The sequence below is a fragment of the Mytilus californianus genome, unplaced genomic scaffold, assembly GCF_021869535.1.
Source record: "Mytilus californianus isolate M0D057914Y unplaced genomic scaffold, xbMytCali1.0.p SCAF_6, whole genome shotgun sequence".
In the NCBI taxonomy this organism is placed as follows: Eukaryota; Metazoa; Mollusca; class Bivalvia; order Mytilida; family Mytilidae; genus Mytilus; species Mytilus californianus.
In genome coordinates, this window is record NW_026262712.1 from 86,769,376 (window position 1) to 86,793,833 (window position 24,458).

The window sequence follows — 24,458 nt, forward strand, 5'->3', positions numbered from 1 at the left end:
TATATGCTTCAATGAGACTTATCGTGGTTTATCTACCATCATTTGGTATACTCATGACGTCTTATATAAAAATAAGGAGATGTGGTATGATTGGCAAGGAGACAACTATCCACCAGAGCCAATCATACCACATATCCTTATTTTTATATAAGACGTCATGAGTATACCAATTGATGGTAGATAAACCACGATAAGTCTCATTGAAGCATATAGTCTAATTGCGAGAGTTGTGTCAAATGTTGGAAAAATAAAAAGTAATTGACCCTGACCTAAAGGTGAAATATCAAAGTAAGGTGACAGTTGTAGATCGATATTCAAATCTCGTAAAACGATTAGAAAAAGGAAAGAGACAACTCAAGTTAAACTGAAAGCAGGATACTGTAACACTTTATTCCGACGGATTTCTACATGTTTTCTTCCACGTGTGTACAAGACATCTTTGTACTTTGCAGGTGTCATTCATAAAAAAGACAGATAAACGTTTACGTCCTTATTTATAATACTATTATCATTACTTTTTGTACATTAAACTCAGGGAAAATAAGTGAAGTGGTACGACAAACTAATGAAAAATGTAATTTTACTACTTTATTTTATTTGACATTAAAATGGGTTGTACTTGTATATAAGAATGAAAAAGGGGTAGTGCTTGTATATTGCTATATTGATTTGATTCAAAGAAAGGTTAGAATAAATAATAAGATATTCAGTGTGTAATTGCGAACTTTCGCTTTTACGTATAAAAACACAGCAACACCCGCAAATGGAGAATTTATTTCCAAGTTGATACGTCAGCTTACGTTTTGTATCGTGATTGCATTGCTAGAGGAATCCTGCGCTCAAAGAAGATATCGATAAATTGGTGATTTTAAAAGTTAATTGAAATCAATTCTTCAAAAGTAGTTATTCCAAAGGGTGGTAATTATGTATCCCATTGGTCGACTTGTTGTAGTCATATGAAGCAGAACTTAACGGTACAATTGCATTTTCCCAAAATGTCAACTTTCCATTTCTCAGTTGTAACATAACTGCTGTCCAATTATATTTCGTTTAAATATCTCAATCAATACCTTACGTGCGTACATGTTCATATTATACGAACTCCATCATCAAGGATGTGCTCATAATGCAAAATCTCCTCCAGCATGGTTATCAGGAAGATCGATTGAAATATACACAAATGGCATGGTCATCATCACGAATTGGCTTTATACGATTTGTCTGTGTCTCAACTCACATCTTTTCGAAGTCTTAGATCTTAAAATACCAGAAAAGTCATCTGATCAGTAAATTTACCGAGTGTGTCCTCTTTGCTATCGTGACAGTTTGGCTGAGTCTAGATTTGAATGATTTGTGATGCATTGCCCTATCGACGCACCTGGTCTCGCTCCGTTTTGATTTTACGCATTTCACTCATTTGTTTTACTTGATGTGTATATTCAGAATATCAACGAGATTTGAATACCGGTATACAATTAATGTTGCCTCTTATTTACGGACAACTTTATGGTTTGGTTTACTGTCCTGGTCTAGATGACCATGGATATATTTAATTTGTATTATCTACATTACAGTTGAATTGTTTACAGTAGGTATATGTTCAGTTGTAAGGTCTTCGAATTCGAATTCACAAATTGCTTTTAATCTTTAAAAATAATTTTTAGTGATCGTAACATGAAGTCATCTGTTCGTAAATTTAAAGGGCTCATCAAAATTTGGTTAATCTTATGAAATATATGTATCACTGATGACGACAGGTACGTTCCTCTGGTCGTAGCCATATTCCCGGTCTTTTTTATGTAGCATCTTAAAATACTTGTTACCGAATATTTTTCCGCATCGAGCAACACGACGAGAGTCACTCTTGAAACAGGAGCTACTAAAATATCTGTTTTACCTCTGGTTTATGCTCGTGCTTTACACCGGTAATCGATCTGTTCAGTATTTAGTTTTCTATGTAGTGTTTTGTATCTAATCTTATTTCTGTATAAGGCATTCATAGTTCGTCAAAATGAACTAAATATATTTCTGACACTTAAATACAGAAAAATAGAAATATGAAAAATGTCAAAATTGCTCCATTTTCATAAGTTCATGCAGTTATTTGGACTTTAATTTCATTATGCTACAATTTCCATTCGTATCATTTAAACTATGCGAAAAATATATGAAAGGTACTAACTGTAAATGTCTCACTTCTGTAGGTATTTATGTAAACGGGAATGGAAAAACAAGATAGGGAGCGTTTGAGAATATACAGAACTGACATAATCAACAATCTTGAAGCTGGTGATATTTTAGACTACCTTCATGAAGATGAAATACTGACGAATACGGATTGTGAACTAATTTTTAGTGGTAAAACGAGGAAAGAACGGTCAAGATTACTGATCGATACAATTACACGACGTGGTCCAAAAGCTTATAGCTCTTTTACACGAGCTCTTAACCTAGAAAAGTATAAGTTTTTGAATGAGAAAATTTCCTCTGGTCAATGCAGGTATACTAAATTGTATCCGAAGCAAAAAATCTTCCAAGAAATTCAGAACTCATCCAATAGTTCAATACCTATGCATGGGATTAGAACCTTGGTTTTGGAAAATGTTGAACCAAATGATATTTTAGTTATTCTGTATCAGGAGCGAGTTATCTCTGAAGACGAGTACGAAACTGTCTGGGAATGTAGAACAAGAAGGTCTAGATGTTCTAAACTATTATACCTGCTTTCGCTATGCCATCAAGATATTGTCATTCCAGTGTTGAATGAAGCCTTCAACTCAAAATATGATTTCATTAAAACAATCATTAACCAAACAGTAGGAGAAGGTAAATTCCAAACCAATAAACTGCATTTAGAATGTGCAGAGAGCTCCAAGCATACATGTATTTATGATCGTCATCAAAAATATATGAACGATCTTCCTTGCAAAATATGTGTAGGGCAAATATCATCTGATGACTGCAAATGTTACATGGCGGATGATATAACGTTCTTCAAGACTTCAGTGTTAGATAAAAGAAATTGCCGTCAGTTAGTGTCAAGTCATCCTAAACTTTCGACTGTGCAAACTTTCCGACCAAGGCATTCACGAAACAGACGGAGACCGTCCAAAAAGTCTTCATCGCTTTCACCTGTACCATTTTCAGACACACATTCCACATCTAGTATAATGACAGATATAAGATCGTGTTTTCAGTCGACTTGCATGGGGAATTCAAAATCGAGAAAACTATTCATTTTTTGAGATCTGTCAACACGGCCCCCTTTAGAACAACACCAACATTTACTTGTGGCTTTCAACTATTTAAGTACATTAATTAACGAGGGCAAATTTGATATTTTTCAGTGTTATTGCAATGGGTTAAAGCATAAATATACCGACGACTATGATCTTAACTGTTTGATCATGTATTTACAAGCTAGTAGAGAGCTTTTTAGAACAGATTCTGATAAGGCAAAGAAACTGATAACTAACGCACTCGAAATCGTTCCAAGGACTTCTAATCCTCAGTACTTTACAACAGAATTATAATCTGCCAAATCTAGAATGTTTTTAAAGTAGGAGACAGTTTGAAAAATTCCAAACAACAATTGATGATGCTAAAATTATTGTAAAATCAGATCCTTTAAGCTGCACTGGTCATGCAGCTGGCTGGTTGTATCTAAATGATGCTAGATATTCTGCAATTCAAATTGGATGCATCAATTTTCAACAGAGAAATTCAGCAAGGGCATGTAAACTGTTACACAGCAAAGCCAAAAACAGTTTTAAGAAATCCATATGTCATTTCCAGAGAGATGTTGGAAAAGACGGTCCTTTTGGCTTCGGATATGCATTATGTCGTTTGATCATTTTGCTTCTTCGATGTGGTGATAACGGACGAATGATGGATATACTACACCCTTCAAGTGGTGGTATCAAAACAGCAGCAAAGTATCTGAAACAACAAGACAGAAATTGGTGTGGTTCATAAGTGTTTCTCGTTTCTCATTTTTTATATAAATTAGACCGTTGGTTTTCTTTTTTTAAATTGTTTTACACTAGTTATTTATACACCTCATAATCATTAGATACAACAAATATAGTTGACCTATTGCTTATGGTTAAAGAAAAACAGACCAAAACACAAAACTTAACATCGAGCAATTAAATGTGAAAATGATTTCCAGATCAAATAAAGCCTGCCAGGCTGACATATTCATCTTAAAATATTTTCATACACCAAATATAGTTGACCTATTCCATACAGTATTAGAAAAACAGACCAAAGCACAAAAACTTATCTTTAACCACTGAACCATGAAAATGAGGTCAAGGTCAGATGATACCTGCCAGACAGACATATATACCTTATAACCATTCCATACACCAATAAAGTTGACCTATTGCTTTTAGTTTAAGAAAAACAGACAAAACACAAAAACTTAACATTGAGCAATGAACCTTGAAAATGAGGTCATGCTCTAATATTAAGTGCCAGACTGACATGCTCATCGTAAAATATTTCCATACACAAAATATAGTTGACCTATTGCACAGTATTAGAAAAACATACACAAACATAAAAACTTAACTTTAACCACTGGACCATGAAAATAAGGTCAAGGTCAGATGACACCTGCCAGTTGGACATGTACACCTTACAATCACTCCATACAACAAATATAGTAGACCTATTGCTTATAGTATCTGAGATATGGACTTGACCACGTAAACTTAACCTTGTTCATTGATCCAAGAAATGAGGTCGAGGTCAGGTGAAAACTGTCTGATAGTCATGAGGATTTTGCTAGATATGCACATACCAAATACAGTTAGGTATCTTATTACTCATAATAAGAGAGAAATTAACATTACAAAAAAATCTCAAGTAGTCACTGAACCATGAAAATGAGGTCACGGGCAATGGACATATGACAGACGGAAACTTCATAACATAAGGCATCTATATATAAAGTATGAAGCATCCAGGTCTTCTTCCCTATAAAATGTGAAGCTTTTTAGTGCAGTATGAAAACTTTTTTACTGTTTTCTATATCCATCAATGGTTAAGCCTTCTTTAAATATTCATACAATCCATGCATGGGTAGGAAATCTACATCAGACAGGAACACATATGGTGTATTGACTTGTTTTAAAGCTACATTACGTAAATAGTTGACTGGATAATATTGCTGTGACAAAAATAAAATATTAAAATTACATATGAATTATTTAACACAGGGAAGAGTTGTGAACTGCATAAACTGATTTAATCAACCAAATATGTTTGCTCGTCAATAGTCAGGAACATCTCCATGGATATATTTAAATGATTTTGACCAATTAAGAATTTTTTGTGAATGGCAATCCTGGAGGAGTGTCTGTTAAATATATTTATGAGTTGTCTGTGGTCTGAAGGATTTTAAGCTTGTTCCTTAATAAAGATACTTGAAGACAGCACACTGACCTCTAGACAATTGTTTTTGGTTTTGTTGTTGTTGGTTAGAAATACTATCATATGATTTAACCATTGATACGGAGAATAAGAATTTTTTTCATAACTGAATTTTGATGCTAATATGCAAGTTTGAGGCTCTTCATAACCTGGCAACAAAGAAATGTCTATTGACAAATTATGAAACTGAATGTTTTGCATTTCTATAAAAAGGTTTACTACTTCCAATTTCCAAGAGAAGTATATGTGTACAACAAGAGAAGTATGTGTGTACAACAAGAGAAGTATGTGTGTACAACAAGAGAAGTATGTGTGTACAACAAGTAAAGATCTGGTTAATATACAGTAGTGTTATACAAATGTGTTTTACAAATATCTGTCTACTTGTCTACTTAAGGAGGAGTTGTGCTTACTAGAGACTATATAAATTTATTGCAACATAGAAGTAAGTAAATTCGATTATCTTCCCTTTAACATGTAAGACAAGGATTATATTTCTCCTATAAAGGTAGTATTCTACATCTGTGTACAGTTTCATCAATATCCATCAAGCCTGTTTGGATGAGTAGCACTTACCAGATAGACAGATGGACAGACAGGACAGGGTGATTCCTTTATATTCATCAAAATATTGTTTGGGGGTGGGGGTGGTTTAATAAAAGTTTTAAAATTCAATAATGAAAACTTACATTATTCTAAGAAATAGAAAGATTTTTCTAATGTTTTACCGTTTAGTCCCATGAGTCTGAAACAACACAATTCAAAAACAGTCCAAATCAAAAGTGAGCTTCATTTTCCACTCCAAACATAGTGTACAGAGTTATTGAAATCTACAAAAGCAAAAAAAAGTACAAAGCAAATTTGAGTTGTTGTGGAACATGTAAAGTGTTGATTGATAACAGACAGGCCAACTGATTACTGTTGGTCAAAGGTCACAAGTTGAGGGGGCATCATATTATCTTACCCCATCTCTATAAACTACATAATATCCTATATTTTTCCTCTGCATGAATACTTCTGATTCCTGAGCATATCGTAAGAATTGTTGAGCCTCTGCATCAGACATGTGAAGAGCTAGACTGATAGGGCCTTCCCAATGTCTACAGATTGTTTCTAGCATCTGAAGTCTATCCATACTTAGTTGTGCCACTAATGTCACATCCCATTCTGTTGGTTGTTAATCATAGTCCAGGTAATACAAGTGTGTACGGTGTACAAGGATACGTTCTCTTCGAAAATCATAACATTCATCATCTTCATTCAAAGCACTCAACTGTAAAATAATAAATGTTTAAATGTAATACATCAAAATAATATAAAGCAGATCGTATATATGACATTAATCATTTACAATTTCTCACTAAAATGAATAATTTTGTGGTGGTGTCAGAAAGCATTTGTGATTTCATTCCCTGATACATTTAGTTTTACTTGATTAATCCCTTTCTATAGAAATGTTGATCATCAGAAACTTCATACATCGATTTATCAAATTTACCTGCTGTTCAATAGGGTTTTCTTGAGTGTTATCACATCCAAACAATTCACGTCTCAACAGATTGGCATCATACTCCAGGAATGTCAGATACAAATTGTGTAAAAATTCCAAATGCTTTATTTTTACGTTTAATTTCTTTGGTGAATTCAAGTGGATTATCTAAAAGAAAACAAGAGTGATTTTTACTATTTTTTAATATTTTTAATAATTGTGTTCACATTCTACCTATTTCTTCACCTAAACTTCCCAATTTTTGCACAGAATTGTAGAAATAAGAAAATTACCAAGTGGCCTACATTAATGTAGATGTTAACCACATGCATTTCTGAATTTAGAAAAATCTGAGTATAAAAATCAGATCTCGAGTATTTTGTGTATTTATCAACATGGACCATACAAGAAAAAATTCATATATACCATTCGTGGTCAACAAAATAATTTAGCATATGATAAAAATCTAAGAAAGCTCCATGACGTCAGAACTAAAATAGAAAAATTAATAAACAGATTACGCAAGCCAGTTGAAACCTTTGAAAGTATTTATTGGTTTATACTGGGACTGTAGTAATGGAGTCAAAATGGTCATCAACTGTGCAAGATCTGTATTATAAAACAGAAAAAGCATTACTATAAACTATAATGGTAGTTTATACGATTTAATCAAACCCAAGAATAGTAACTTTTTGCACAGTTTTATGTAATGTAGTATTTTTGTAATTCTTTATTCATAAGCTGTCTTATGATGAAAAGTTCAGAAAAGAAGATATATAACAGTTCCAATGCCATTCAATCATAGTTACCCAACCATTAAATGTCACTAATGCAAGTATCATTTAACTGTGCCTTACCTTGAGATCAAGAGATTTCACTGTAACATTGTTCACTACGAGTGTTATCACTTAGTTGTACATTCATTTGACAGGGTAACTGATACAACAGATAGGGGTGAAGTTTTAATACTGTATTAAAAATATCCTGAAAATAATAATATGTTGATTTTTTACAACGTTTTAACATGTTTATTTACCTGTTTATTTACTTTTGACTTTAATTATTTATCCCTTGTAATTTTTTATTAACTGTGTATTTGCATTCAGGTGTCACGGGTCAAATTTATTCGTTCATTGTGTGTTAATTTACGTTTTTTGATTGAGTTAAACCTTCCAATTGATATTTTATAGTGTGTTTTTCTATGTTGTGATGTTATACTATTGTTTCAGAAAAGGGAGAAGGTTTGGTACCATTAAAACGTTTAATCCCGCTGCAAATGTTTGCACCTGTCCTAAGTCAGGAATCTGATTACAGTAGTTGTCGTCTGTTTATGTAGTTCATACGTGTTTCTCGTTTCTCGTTTTTATATAGATTAGACCGTTGAATTTTCCGTTTGAATGGTTTTACACTAGTAATTTTTTGCGGCCCTTTATAGCTTGCTGTTCGGTGTGAGCCAATGCTCCGTGTTGAGGCCGTACTTGACCTATAATGGTTTACTTTTATTAATTGTAACTTGGATGGAGAGTTGTCTCATTGGCACTCATACCACATCTTCCTATATCTAATTAAGAAGAGAAAAAAATCAAAAAATTTGATAACCCACATTTGTCAACAGTTTTAATCACCGGTTCAAAGGAGTTCGTTTAATTAAACTGTAAATTTTAAACTCAAGTGACCTTGCTTAACTTGTATCTTCAAATGACATATTATCCTCCACTTTTAACAGTTTAAATTTATTCTTTTTTTTAGTATGATCCGATCAACACTCATACAAAACATACTATGAGGTAGTTTTTGTTTGATTATATTTTGTGATCAACTGTGAGGAATTTCAGAGATCTTGTGCCAAATTTCTGATGTTGTATTTGTAGTATTTTTTCTGTAAAAGTTATCTATTTTCGTTTGTTTATTAATATCTAACACTAACAATAACAAGACCAGGTCAAGACCTCTGTCACTGCATTTAAGTGATTAAGGTAACATGAGTATTGTAAAATTTGAAATATCGGAAAACAAGAAGTGACAGCACGGCAGATGTAAAAATTGCGTACACACTACAACTCATTATTATAAAGCTGTAGACTAAATATTAAATCATTCCCTTTAATATGAGCTGAGAAAAATTGACAAAAATTTATCTTGTACTTGTTTTGTAAATTTCAAGCTACAAAAACATATATCTGCAAACAGGTAAATGGCTACATGGCAGATGTAAAAATTACTTACTCGCAACAACTCAACATTATAAAGCTGCAGACCAAATATTAAATCATTACCTTTCATTGAAGCCAAAAAACTTTGATGATGAAAGTTTTTTTTTCTGGCAAAAGGACGGACAGACGGACGAACGGAGTTGAGCGATTACTAGACTTGCTTACGCAGTCGGCAACACAGGTACCAAGAATGTGTCTACAGGACATTATACCCCACACTCATTTTCTTATTTCACATTTCAATGTACAGTTAACTGCTAAATCTGTGTCAAAACCCTTATTTGGTATTTAATGAACAAGTGTACTTTGTTTCAAGTTTCATGGTAAACTAATTTGAACTGAAATTTTAACTAGTATATAGAACAGCCCCCTCTCCCATCCCCTACAATTGAAGATAGGGCATCGAAACAAATTTTCAGCAAAATACTTGAAGCAAAAGCAGTCCACATAAATTGTATACCTAACTGCATATGCCAATTATTCTGACAGTAAATAACAAATAAGATGGCTTAATTCTGTAAATTTCATATTTTCAAATGAACATATCGAACACACACAGAACTGGGTTTAAAAAGATTTTACACTGAGCAACTTTTCTTGTATTCTTTTGCAAGAGCTGGATTCTGTATTTTCCTCCACCAAGACTGACCAAGATGGAATCTACAAGAATTAATGACATCGTTTGGAAACATGTCTCTTAATGTTTTATGCATTCGTTCTTTAAAAGCTAGATGAATGGTGTTTACGTTCAAGGTCAGATTAAACATCTTAATTTTGATGAGTGTTCAGTTTAATCTTAGATCAACAGATGAATTATAATACATGATACATGTATAATATAGGTAAAAAAAAGTAGACAGGTAATATTTACATGTGTAAGGTGTCCAGAGGTAACCAAAGTTAATATCGATATAAGGTGACCAGTTGTAACCAAAGTCAATATCTATGTAAGGTAACCAAAGTCAATATCTGTATGTGTACGGTGATCAGAGGTAACAAAAGTCAATAGATGTGTAAGGTAACTAGAGATGACCACATTCGATCTATTTAAGATGACAAGGGTAACCATTTGAAGTCATATCTACGTAAGGATGACCAGAAATTTCCAAAGTTCAAATCTCCATGTGTGAGGTGACCAGAGGTTACCAAAATCAACATCTGTGTAAGGTGACCAGAGTTAACCAAAGTCAATATCTATGTAAGGTGACCAGAGGTAACCAAAGTTAACCACCAGGTTACCGTACATATGCAGTAAGTCAAGTTTAACCAACCATTTTCTTCGGGTATGCCTGTACCTAGTCAGGAATATGTCAGTTGTTTCTATATGTTTCGTTGATTGATAGCGTCCCTTGTTTAATTTACATTAGAGTTCAGTATTTTTGTTATACTTTTTCAATATTTATGCAAGGTGAACAGAGGTAACCAAAGTAACTATTTATGGTAGGCGACCAAAGGTAACCAAAGTCAATATCTATGTAAAGTGACCAGAGTTAACTAGAGTCAATACCAATTTAAGGTGACTAGAGGTAACCAAATCCAATATATATGTAAGGTGTCTAAAAGTAACTAAGGTTTATATGTGTGTGAGGTGTCTAGAGGTAACCAAAGTCAATACACGGTACGAAGACCAGAGGTAACCAAAATCAATATACCAAATTCAATCTTGCATCTTTATTGTGACTACAGGTAACCAGAGTCAATATACGGTACGAAGACCAGAGGTAACCAAACTCAATATACCAAATTCAATCTTGCATCTATATTGTGACTACAGGTAACCAGAGTTGGACACCTTACACATGTAAATATTACCTGTCTACTTTTTTTACCTATATTATACATGTATCATGTATTATAATTAATCTGTTGATCTAAGATTAAACTGAACACTCATCAAAATTAAGATGTTTAATCTGACCTTGAACGTAAACACCATTCATCTAGCTTTTAAAGAACGAATGCATAAAACATTAAGAGACATGTTTCCAAACGATGTCATTAATTCTTGTAGATTCCATCTTGGTCAGTCTTGGTGGAGGAAAATACAGAATCCAGCTCTTGCAAAAGAATACAAGAAAAGTTGCTCAGTGTAAAATCTTTTTAAACCCAGTTCTGTGTGTGTTCGATATGTTCATTTGAAAATATGAAATTTACAGAATTAAGCCATCTTATTTGTTATTTACTGTCAGAATAATTGGCATATGCAGTTAGGTATACAATTTATGTGGACTGCTTTTGCTTCAAGTATTTTGCTAAAAAATTGTTTCTATGCCCTATCTTCAATTGTTATCCTTTTTCAATATTTATGCAAGGTGAACAGAGGTAACCAAAGTAACTATTTATGGTAGGCGACCAAAGGTAACCAAAGTCAATATCTATGTAAAGTGACCAGAGTTAACTAGAGTCAATACCAATTTAAGGTGACTAGAGGTAACCAAATCCAATATATATGTAAGGTGTCTAGAAGTAACTAAGGTTTATATCTGTGTGAGGTGTCTAGAGGTGACCAAAGTCAATATACGGTACGAAGACCAGAGGTAAACAAAATCAATATACCAAATTCAATCTTGCATCTATATTGTGACTACAGGTAACCAGAGTTTTTACTTTTTGTGTGTAAGGTGACCAGAAGTAACCAAATTCCATTTCTGCATGTGTATGGTGGTCAGAGGTTACAAAAGTCAATATATGTGTAATGTGACAAGAAGTAACCAAATTCAGTCTATGTAGGATGACAGGGGTATCCATTTGAAGTCATATCTATGTGAGGATGACCAGAGGTTTCCAAAGTCAAAATATCCATGTGTGAGTAGACCAGAGGTTACCAAAATCAACATCTGTGTAAGGTGACCAGAGTTAACCAAAGTTGATATATCTGCATGGGTAAGTGACCACAGGTAACCAAAGTCAATATATATGAAGGGTGACCAGAGGTAACCAAATCCAATATCTGCATGTGTATGGTGATCAGAGGTTACCAAAGTTAATATATGTGTAAGGTTACCAGAGACAACCAAAGTCACTATGTGTGTAAGGTGACCAGATGTAACCATGGGAGATATCTGTATATGGTTACCAAATGTTACCAAATTCAATCTATGTAGGATACTAGAGGTAACCATTTAAAATCATATCTCTGTAAAGATGACCAGACGTTTCCAAAGTCATAATCTGCACGTGAAAGGTGACCAGAGGTAAACAAAGTCAACATCTGTGTAAGGTGTCCAGATGTAACTTTTGCATGTGTATGGTGACCACAGATTTCCAAAGCTAATATTTGGTAAGGGAGCAGAGGTAATCAAAGATAATATATGTGTTAGGTGACCAGAGGTAAAGAAATTTAATGTCTGTGAAAGGTGACCAGAGGTTACCAAAGTTAATATCTTTAACTGAAGTCAATATCTATATAAGGTGACCAGAGATTACTAAATCCAATATCTATGTTAGGTGACCAGATGCAACCAAAGTTAATATCTGCATGTGTATAGTGTCCAGAGGTTACCAAAGTCAATATATGTGTGAGGCAACCACAGATAACAAAAATTAGCATCTGTGTAATTAAGATGACCAGAGGTAACTTAGTCAATATCTGTGTAAGTAAGGTGACCAGAGGTAAACAAAGCCAATATCTACGTCAGGTGTCCAATTGTAAGCACAGTAAATGCATGTGTAGGGTGACCAAAGTTAACAAAAGTCAAAATTTGTGTAAGGTGACTAGAGGTGGTATCCAAAGTCAACATCTGTATTAGGTAACAAGAAGTAACCAAAGCCAATATTTGGTATAAGCAAAGTCAATACTTATGCTAGGTGACTAGAGGCAACCAGAGTTAATATATATAAATTGACCAGAGGAAACTGAAGTAAATATATTTGTAAGGTGACCAGAGGTAACCAAAGTCATTATCTTTGCGAGGTGACCAGAGGTAACCTAAGTCAATATCTAGAATATCTGCATAACGTGGTTGGAAGTAACCTTTGTCTTCATTTGTACTGTGTCGGGAGATCTGTGTCATTATCTTACCTCCTATACATTTCTAGGAATATCATTGGTTAAACGCTACCGCGTGGAGACCGTGTATATTTCATATGGGGTTAGTAGGCGGGGCTTATTCTAGTACACGGTTAGTAGTGGTGTTACGTCCCTTTATAAAAAAACAATACCTGAGAAAAAATCTTAAACGTTTCTACAAACAAAGAAATTGATTAACGATTGAAATAAATGCAGAAAACACATTAAAAGCTAACAAGTTTTTATTGTTGGCATTTGTTTTCGTATAGACCAATAGAAGTAGGTTCTCTATATTGAAGACTTGGTCACTTTGATAGGCCACTAGGATCACTTTGATACGCCACATGTTAAGATAGTCGATAAGATAAATTCGTTACACAGTGTGCTAGTGACCTAATACGATATATATGGGGTCAGTAAATTTCATATGGGGTTCTAGCTTCGCTCTCACCCTATATGGAATTAACTGACCTCATATATATCGTATTAGGTCACTAGCACACCATGTAACTAATATTATCTGTTTTTTTTAAGGTAGATATGATGGTCAGATATATATATTAAATTTATTGAATTACCTATTATACTCCTTTTTTATGACTCATCGTTCAAACTATCATTACATTATCGACTACATGTACATATTATATGCATGTTGTACGAATGACATTGGTGAAAAAATATTTTCTGATACCTAGTTTTATATCTAGTTTTATTCTTCTGAGTCTATCTCTCAACATTTTGTATCTACAATTTTAGATTTTTGAAATTTCGGTAAGAATAAATAGTCATTCGGAATATTTCGCTGTTCCAGTGAAGTTTCATTTAAAATAATATATGTCACCATCACAAATGTATGAAGCAAACATCTACTATAATATATACATAAACTATAAATGGCTAAGTTGAACTAAAGTTTCTGTAATTCACGGTAAAAACCAGTTGCTCATGTCTTTACTGTACCTTAGTAAAGTTCACGCGATGTAAATAAGTGTAGTTTAGTTTATTTTAGAACCATTGGTTTATTTTTAGAACCTTACTATTACTGCGCAGAATAGCACTATTCATAGAGGTTACCTCTGGGCACATTTCAGCGTAACTATTATCCTTGTGCTATATTGTATCAAACACACCATTAGGGTAAACTATACGCCCGCCTGGATACTTTTCAATGCAATTGTATTTTTAGAAGGTTCACACTTAAATCTTACATCGGTATTGTTATTTAACGTCAGCGCAGTATTTAAACCTATCCTAACAGGTCTAGTAACACGACTTCATAATTGTTTGTTTTCTTTCAGAAAAGCTGGATTTAATGATGAGTTCAAATGTCTTGAAGGTGGATCTTTTTTATATTTCCATGTTTTCTATAAATATATGAATAATACAGTAAACTATACATTTGATAAAAGAAAGGTTTTGATTTATTTAAAAGAAAGCCGTGTAAATCAAATGAACATGAAAAACAAATTTCAAATATACAATGCATTTAATACTGTTCCTCATCTCAAAACCATAATATAAAGTAATCATAGGAAAATATTAACTGTTGCAGTTTACCATCAAACGACAACAGACATCTCATATCATCTAATTCTCCTATCACATCATTATATTTCATTGAACACTTCACAGAATATTTCTTATGCATTGCAACTGTAAATATTTCCTTGTTATCCGAATTATTTGTGTACAGATACTCCTTCAAAACGTCACTTCCGGGAAAGAATTTTTCAACACATAGTATATTGCCAGTCAATCTAATTTTGATTTTGACATTACTTATAAGATAAACATGTGTACCATAGTGCGAGCTAATCTGGTCGAATTAACTGATGGAAATTATTGATTAGCAGGAATGTCATTGCGGTTCTTGTTGATACGATACAATTGTATGCTCAAGTGTTCGGTTTGTATTTTTGAATATCAAGCAGGAAATAGTTTTTGTCAATTCAATGCGAGAAAAAAGGAACAATTAATATAACAGGTAAGGTTCTGCAAAGTGTGTAGACCAGATGAATGGTAGGACCGTTTGACAGGGTGTGTTATTCTGTAATCTCGCTCTACACAAATAAAAAAGAATTTAATATCAAGTAGACGTGAATGCGTATGTTAACATTCCCATACTCCAAGTAGACGTGAATGTGCACCTTTGACCCCATTGAAGGTTTTAACAGTGTGATTCATCCAAACCCTTCCATTATGATTACTGCTTTGTACATGGAGCCCCATGAGATGTACTGTCAACACAAGGGTTTATATTCGTAGACAACGATAAATGAGCGATTATGGGTCTGTTTTCATTTGTCAAAGGTGCGCATTGACGGTGGTCATAAATTTGGCAGAGAATTGGCCTTATAAATATATTTGAAATCGTGTCTTAAATTATCGTTGATATTTCTTTTATATGTCTTTGTCATAAATATTGATGACATCATTGATTATTATACATAGATATAGAGAAACTTCAAAATAGACGATAGAATAAATCAAACTTTATTTAAATGCATCCAATACTATTTGAAAGAAATGTTTTAACGTTAATAATGTGCATGATTTGGTCTGAATACATCAAAGTGTAGTATGATATTTAAAACTTTAGAAACTTTTTGAAAATTTTAATGTTTAATTTGTAAATCTATCATAAAGATTTAAATACATTATGTTTTTGTAGAGTCTTTTTATTTAAGTATTTGATTTCAGTATTGGTTATATTCATATACATGTACAAGTAATATTATCTTAAACTAGTTTTAACTAATGGATAGTTGATTTTTGTTTTAATATACGTACGGATCTGGAAATAGTTGGCACGTTAAGCAATGTTGAAGCCACATATCAATCAATTAATTAAGATTTTTGATTGAAAACCATGAACATCAAATTAATAAAAACATTTTGAAAACAGTGATGTGCCTAGCATACAAGCTGACACATTATTTACATTTCGTCAGTGAATATTCTTCGAAATATTACAAACGTTCAAATTTGCAGTCATAACCTTAATCATTTCCGTTTTCGAAAAAAAAACCGCTAAGTATATATGAATCATATGAGAACCAAGTCATAAGTGTTCTATTATTGCTTCGTTCTAACTGTAGGTCATTGTCGTTCTATTATTAGTATTTTAAAATCAGTGTAGGTAGGTATCTCCTGTTCCAAAAAATCAACTACTCTCGACGGAACCAAGGTATATACCAATTGGACCAAGTTTCTCGGACTAACAGCCTTTAGTTACATATTGTTGCGGGATATTGCAAATAGGCACCCTTTCAATTTCCAATCACTTTTCAGAGCCTAACCTAGCTTTTTTCGCTTAAAGTAGACAAATTTGCAGCCGATGTTGAAGCAAAATATTTCGACCCTACCTAATAATTTAAGGATGTGTTGTGATAGTCAAATTCCTCTCAGTTCTTTATCCTCAATAGCAAACGATCTAAGGTGCTTCTACTTTCTTTGCGAAAATTTCGCTTTAAGTGGGTTTTTTAATGTCCTTATATCATGGCCCCGTTTTGAAAATACTGCATTCGCGACTACTTTGTCAAACTAATCGACTCGACTTAATATATTGGCTCCGGTGTGTGTGGGCTTTATACTTCAACAAACATCCGATCAAGAAATGTGAGTATCCTTGGACCATTAACCCCTCAGATGACACTTTTATTCATAAAATCATAGCTGTTTCTTTTTGAATTTTTCACATTTTGTTATATGCTCTAGACGAAAAACAAAATATCACGCAGTCGTCGACGAACTCCTGTAAACAACAGGGCGAACAGTTTAGCCAAACCCGGAAAAAAACGCAATCATCTTTTCCTTTATTTCAAATTCGTTTCAAGTTTTTTACAACAAATTTCAATTAGTAAATGTGTTTTCAATACCTCTGAATTGAGCTCCTGGGATGATGATGCTTTTCATAAAGTGGTTGATGGAAAGAAATAAACGTCTTAACTATTTAATAAATGTATAAGAAAGGTATAGTAACACGAGAGGGTGACGTGATGTTACATAAAGCGCGGAACATAGTGAATGTCATGTCTGTGGTATTTACAACATACCGCACAAAAGTTAAATTAGCCCAAAATTTCTAAATTACAATGAAATCAATTATCAGGAAAGTACAATAACTGAAAACTTTAAACGTATCTAAAATGAATGCATGTCCATGAAAACCTAAATTGAATCTCACTTTTTACAGTCTCTGTATTATTCACTTCGTCCATTTCATTGTCTTCTCCATGGCAACACTCTTACCTTGGCGACATGTTCTATTTGCACAGTCTATATGGCGATGATGTGAGCGGTTCATCTAACGGGTCTGTTGAGACGTATGATTAAGGTCTGTCGTTGAGTATAGTTCAACTTCCGTAAATATGGTTCTGATTAGTTCAACGTTACTCAAAGAACACCCCAACATCTTTTTAAAAGAGTCCTTTGTAAGTCCTATAAGTCTCTCCCAAAAGCCACTATACCGCGGTGCTCTTTTTGGTGTAGACTTCCATGTTGTGCCAAAGGCATTGATTTTTTCTAATTGATGGTGAACGTGTTAGTTCCTCAATCTGCTTGGCGACTTCGATTTTTGTTGTGGCGTTGTCATAAATCATTGTTTTCGGCAATGCTTTTCTACTTGCGAGTCTTCGAAACACTAATAAGAATGTCTATTCAGATAAATTCATCACTACTTCCAAATATACAGCGCGGGTGTTTGCGCAGGTAAATAAACAAAAATATACTTCACTTATTTGTGCATCTATGTTTTTAACATTCAAGGCGCCAGTAAAATCTATACGGGAGGATCACTTCCTATTATTGGGTGTACGGGGATATGCCAAAAATATGGGTCATAATTTTGCGAGATTGTATATAAAAATGACCCTCCTTTTTATAACATCCTATAATAAAATGCATTTACGTTTGATAACTGTATATTGATTTGGGGTATGTATGATATACATACCATATATAAATATGCTATTCGAAATCTTACATTATTTATGATCAATTATTATATTAAATTAAATCAATTCATTTGAAAGTTCACCTTTCAAATAATTTCCCAAATAGACCTCGGAAATTTGTCTCCTGATCTTTAAATAAGTAGGGGTCATTCTTTCTTAAATATTTATATAACTATAGGTACTGAATATATGTGAATGTTATATTAGAATTGGTATATTTTTAAGGCAAACATTGCACACCCCTACCAAAAGAGGGACAAAAAATACCAGAGGGACATTCAAACTCATAAATCGAAAATAAACTGACAACGCCATGGCTAAAAAAGAAAAAGATAAACAATAGTACACAAAACACAACATAGAAAAATAAAGACTAAGCAACACGAACCCCACCAAAAACTGGTGGTGATCTCGGGTGCTCCGGAAGGGTAAGCAGATCCTGCTCCACATGTGGCACCCGTCGTGTTGCAAAAACAATATCGAGGTAACACCTCCCCCCCCCTTTTTCCCTCTGTGAAAATTTACCCCGGTTACTGTGAACTAATGTGCATCTGTAAAGCTTGATATAATGTTATCTACATACAAATCTTTGATAATTTTTTACTGTAAAATCAAATGGGTGCTTATGCAAGTGCTTTGATAATACGGCATATCAATAGCATGTAGCACCAAATAATACGGACTTTAATCTGTAAGTTGTTAAATCACTGTTTTGGTCTGTTGGTTTACTCAACCAGTGAAACCTAGTTACGTCCCGGTCCTCAATATCCAGTCTAACATTAAGAAACGCTTTTTCGATGTCTGTAGATACTGCGTACTTATTTGTGCGGAATCTAAGTAGGATTGCGGTGACTTCATTTAGCTTCGGTGGTACATTCAGTAAACATACATTCAAGCTGGCACTATCGGGTGTCTTTTTACAACTACACTCATATACGATCCTGATTGACGTCGTCACTGAAAATCTTCTTCACTTGATGATGTGGTTTGTAATGAAGTTTGATATTTGGTTTAATTTCTTCATTTTCAATCCTCCCAATGAACCCTCGTTTTTCCCGATCATCAATTATTTCTCCATATTTTAATAGTAAATTTTGGTTCCTTATTTAAACGTTTAATTACACTCTCGCTCCTTCTCAAAGCCATAGCCACAGGAGTTTGACGAAATTTTTGTTGCTTTTCTTGTCACGGCACTATAATATCATAAAGTGGTTGATAGAAAGGAAAGAAGTCTTGACCATTTGATAGATGTATTAGAAAGCTATAGCAATTTACGACAATGCCGTAACTGATGAACAGTCCATCAACTGGCTATAATCACAAGTGCAATTACTGTAATGATATTAAACGGTAAACATAATACTGCAGCAGAAAAATCAAAAACATTCAAGAATACAAGAATGTAAACTATGAACTGGTCAAATGCAAATGCTATAATACAAATGATGTGTTGCAACATTATACAATATAGGAACTGTTCACAAAAAAACAGGACAAAATGAAATTAACTTATTTGTTATTTCAATATAATTATCACCAGTCACCCCTCCCCCGAAAGCGATATATGCATTTTTCAAAGATGGGAGAGATTTTTTGTTTTTCTCAAATGCTTCAATGTATAAACTATTTCTCAAATTAATTAAACAGTAATACGTTAATTTATAGTACTGTTCCTTTACGATAATGAACTACACTGATTCATGATTGAACAGTCGAAATCATTTAACTGATAATCAGGAACAAAATTAATGTTCGCTTTTGCCTTGTTTTAGAAATTTTACAACTACTAAGTCAATGCCAATGCATATAAATGTTTCGTTCCCGATGGTGTCACCAGCCCAGTAGTCAGCACTTTTGTGCTGACATGAAAAACCAGTGATATGTTCGAGTTCTAGAAAATTATTATTTATTATATGTTCAAATATGGTATTTTTAGCCCCAAGGTATTCGTTCCCTTAGCCATATTTGGCACAACTTTTCTGCATTTTCAGGTATTAATGATCTTCAACTTCGAAATATTGTATTCGAGCGCCCTTGATGAGTCGTATGAAGACGAATCGCGCATCTGACATACCAAATTTTGTGCCTGATATCTTTGATGAATTTTAAGTGGATAGACACACTTAAAACATTAAAATCCTTATAATAATACAAAAATAGTCTTGAAATCTAAAGTTTCTGAGACAACGAGGAGGTCCACATGCTTATAACTAGCTTCATAAAAAGAAGGTGATCATGATCAAATATGTTATACAAAAAGAAGAAAAGATAACACGTCGGCAATCAAAACCAAAGTAAAAGAACAGACATATATTACATGCTAAACAAAACATTATTCTGTTAATAGAAATATCCTAAGAATTTATTGTATATCGAAATGATGTTTTATCAATATTCAGAATATGTAAATGAACAAAACATGAGAGTTCAATGTAATTTATAGGCAACAGCACTTTCTTTACTTATGTTAAAGGTTCGTGATTCCCTTTTCAATATACACAAACCATTATAAAAACTTTCAGAATAGCATGAACTCAAAAAGAAACCCAACAAGATGAGCCAAAAGAGTCAGTTTCTCCTGCAATACACGCATCACCTACTTATCAAATCTGGAGTTAATCAGCTTGTTATGACAAATTTATTCAATCGGACACAGTCATTAATTTTCGAATAGGACAACAATAACAAGATTATTGAAGTTCTACAATTTTCTTATTCATCTATTGTTCCACTGCAAAACATATAACTCTGATTTGCATATATATGACGTTTTGATAAAAAAAAATATCTTGTTTGTATCGTACTATTATGATAGTCGCTATTGAATTTTAAATTGATCATATATCATAATGTTGAATAGTGAAAGATTTCGTCATTATATACTTAAGCATATCATATTTATGCGTGTATAGTGCATTAGTTTATATAAATAACAAGGCATAGATTTACACCTCTACAGAATAAGTATTCAATATGCACAAAAGACAGTTTACCGATGTTCAAATCTCTTCTTATGAACAAGTCTTCATGATATTTCGGGGATACATTTTAATCATTTATCTTCCAACAAAACTCAACCAGATGCATCAACAGAGTAAATATTTACTTCAATGCATCCATCCATCCGACAACCTGTACTTTTTTAATTGTCACAGTGTTATTGTGATAAAAGTATGTGTTAGGACACAAAGTGTAATACGAAATCAGATCACACGACTCTAACAAGCTTCTTACGTATTTGCAAGAAGACTTATCTAATTTCTCTGTTCTTTTATACATCTATTTATCCACTGCAAAGCATTAAATTATTGTTAAAACATAATTGTGATTTGTATATTTGAATATGTCTTTTTATGTTTTGTTTGTTTAGTACAATTATTATAATCAAAACTGGGTTTTAAATTCTTAATATTTAATCATTGTGAATAGTGAAAGGTTTGTTTATCTAAAAGATAAACAGACCGTTGTTATGCTTGCATAATGCATTTATCAATTTAAATATTTTTTTATTATTCAAACAGGGTACAGAATTTTTAAATCCAATTGATTCTGACGAAGAAGAAAAAACATACACACATTACCAAGTAGATGAAAAGTGAAAGGAGAAATATAATAGATGGCATGTTCTAAACAAAACGAAAACATCAAAAGTATTAATAAAGACAAACGGTAAGTGCCATGCTGGATACTTTTTCGAGGAAATACAAAGTTTAAATGCACCTTTTGAATAATCTCGTCTTGAACGACGAATAATTTATTATATCCATAATATTCCTGAAATGTTTAAACCTGTTCCTTTGGTAAGACTTATTTTATTCACAGTTATATCAAATAAAATGCATGAAATTTTCTACGTATATTTTTCAAAATAAGGTTTCTAAATTAAGACGACAACATTACCGATCTTCAAATATCGTAAATCGATTAGGAAGAGATAACTCTGGTGCTTAACAACTAAACAAATGTGTCAGTGTAACCCAATGATACCAATGACGCATTTCTTTAGCGATACCATCAAGGCAATATGATGAAAAAAACAACTTGCAATAGTAAACTAAGAAAATGCGGTTAAAAAAAATGATAATTCACTCATGCGCTACACGCATTTCTTTTGATATGTTATTCGGTCTCTTATTTAAAAATCGTTCGATATTTTATGTCTCGTTTACATGTAGTTATTCAATAGATATTTCCGAAACATAATGAAAAGGACGGTTACGTTTTTTTTTTTGTTTTTTTTTTTTTCAAACAGCTAAAAAAAAGCATGTATAGTCACATAGTGTTGCTGTAAAGGAATGAAAATCTCATCTGCTAGTATAAAAAAAATAAGGAGATCATGTATGATTGTTAATGGACAACTATCCACCAAAGTTCATATAAGTGGATGCAAGTAATTAAAGACAACTGTTCGGCCTTTAAACAATGAGGAAAATCCGTACTGTATAGTCGACTTGAAAAGGTCCCGAAATGAAAAATATGAAACAATTCAATTCAGAAAACTAACTGTAAAGCCAACATTTCGTTATTCTTTCAAATGATGTTGGTGCTTCTCTTAACTTAAATATAACTCTGATGAAGAACTAAAGTTGCTACCAACTGCAATGTACTACTCAAATGCATACAATTTATTTTGAAATATATTGTTAAGCAATTATTTTTATTATGATGACAAAACGTTTTTTTTTTTTTTTTTAAAGAAAGCCAAAGAGGGCTTATTTTAGCAATATCGACATCCCGTACCTTTACGCTATTTTTCTACGATGCAACGTTATCAACAATAGGAGACTTGGAATGCATAATTTGAAGAACAAAACATTTTAAAAGAAAATTGCATTTCATTTCTATAATGCATGGTTTCATTTTCCTGATTAATGGTAGCTATAAAATTCCTCTTTATGTTCGCATACGTGTATATAAATCTGATGATTTTTCCAAAACAGTCATGCAAAAATAATATTCCTTTGCAGGTGTTTGGAGTTTAAATGTATAGATGAAGTTCACGTTGTTGTTACGGAAAGCGACGATTTCAAGAAATTACTCAATAAAAAAGACGAATATGTTGTTCTGCACTCAGGAGGAGAGTCTTCCAATGTTCATCCCAAAATATTCGGGATGGTGTCTAAATACTTTAACTCTTATTTTGAATGGCACATACATGTCAGAGAGGTTGATTTAGAGGAAAATAAAGATCAAGTTAAGGATTACGAAAGTATTTCCAGTGTCGTGCATTATGCCAATACCGGTATACTTAGCTTTTCTTCTCTCAATGTCGAAAAACTTTACCAGGTTGCACATTATATACAATGTCCTTTTGTTATAGAGGAATGTGAAAAAGTAATTATAAGAATTATGCAAAACAAAGATGCATCGGAAATATTATCCATGATAAACCTTTACGACAAATTCCAGTCGACAAAAATATTGAAAGCTATCTGTGATTATGTCTCGGAGAACTTTGTACAACTTTCTACCGAATTACTACAGCTATGCGAGCATAATTTCGAATTACTGTTTTCAAATGAAAATTTATCAGTTTTTCGACATGGAATTCCAGTTGATAATCCGAATTTAGTTTTATGTGAAATTGTAAATGCATACTTCAAGAGTAAAGAAAATTGTAAACTCCATCAAAAGTTGCTTCAATGCGTAGATCAAAAGAACTTTTCAATCTGTAAACGGAAAATAGAATTTGGAGATGAATCATATGGCCTATCAGCAAAAGAACTTTTGAAACATTCTAATTTTGAGGGAGGCATACGTTCTGATGTTGTATGTAGTGAAATATATATGTATAAAAATGACAGGCCTCAGAAAATTTCTCTTTGGTTTGTAGACTGGGATGGCGTAGCCGTTCTCGGCGGGATGATAATCCTATATAAAAGTGGAAAAACAATTGAATACAATAAAAAACCGACGAAATGTATTTCGGAAGACGAGTTTTGTCTAGACGAAGACGAGGTTGTAATCGCGGTGGACTTGTATTTAGGATGCTTTGTAAAAGACTTGTCGTTTAAAACCAATTGTGGAAGAGAAATTGGACCATTCTGTAAAAGAAAAATTGGACCTTGGGGGTTCCAAAGAAAAGAAATGTCTCGTGGTGAGCACAGTTATCTCCATTCTTTAAGGTGCACAATTGTTCAATTGCGATACAACTCAGCGATCTCATGTTTGAACTTTGCCTGGATAACGTATCCTTGCGATGAATTTAAAGAAAAGAGCATTATGAAAAACGCTATGGGAGACGACTACAGAGTCAACTGGAACACCGCATGGATGGAAGACTACAACTCTAGAAGTATGAGCCATGAATACATGAACAATATAGTACCAGACGGCGTATATGAATTTAC

At 33.1% G+C, this 24,458-nt stretch overlaps 2 protein-coding genes across 2 annotated transcripts in view; both read left to right on the forward strand.

The window, feature by feature from the left end:
- LOC127705942 (uncharacterized) overlaps positions 1 to 24,458 on the forward strand; it is a 151,449-nt gene that overhangs the window by 32,580 nt on the left and 94,411 nt on the right. The window lies entirely within an intron of this gene.
- Positions 1,748 to 3,975, forward strand: LOC127706652 (uncharacterized). Its single transcript, XM_052211306.1, is given in 3 exon segments — positions 1,748 to 1,757; positions 3,247 to 3,557; positions 3,559 to 3,975. Coding segments are annotated over 3 exon segments (738 nt in total).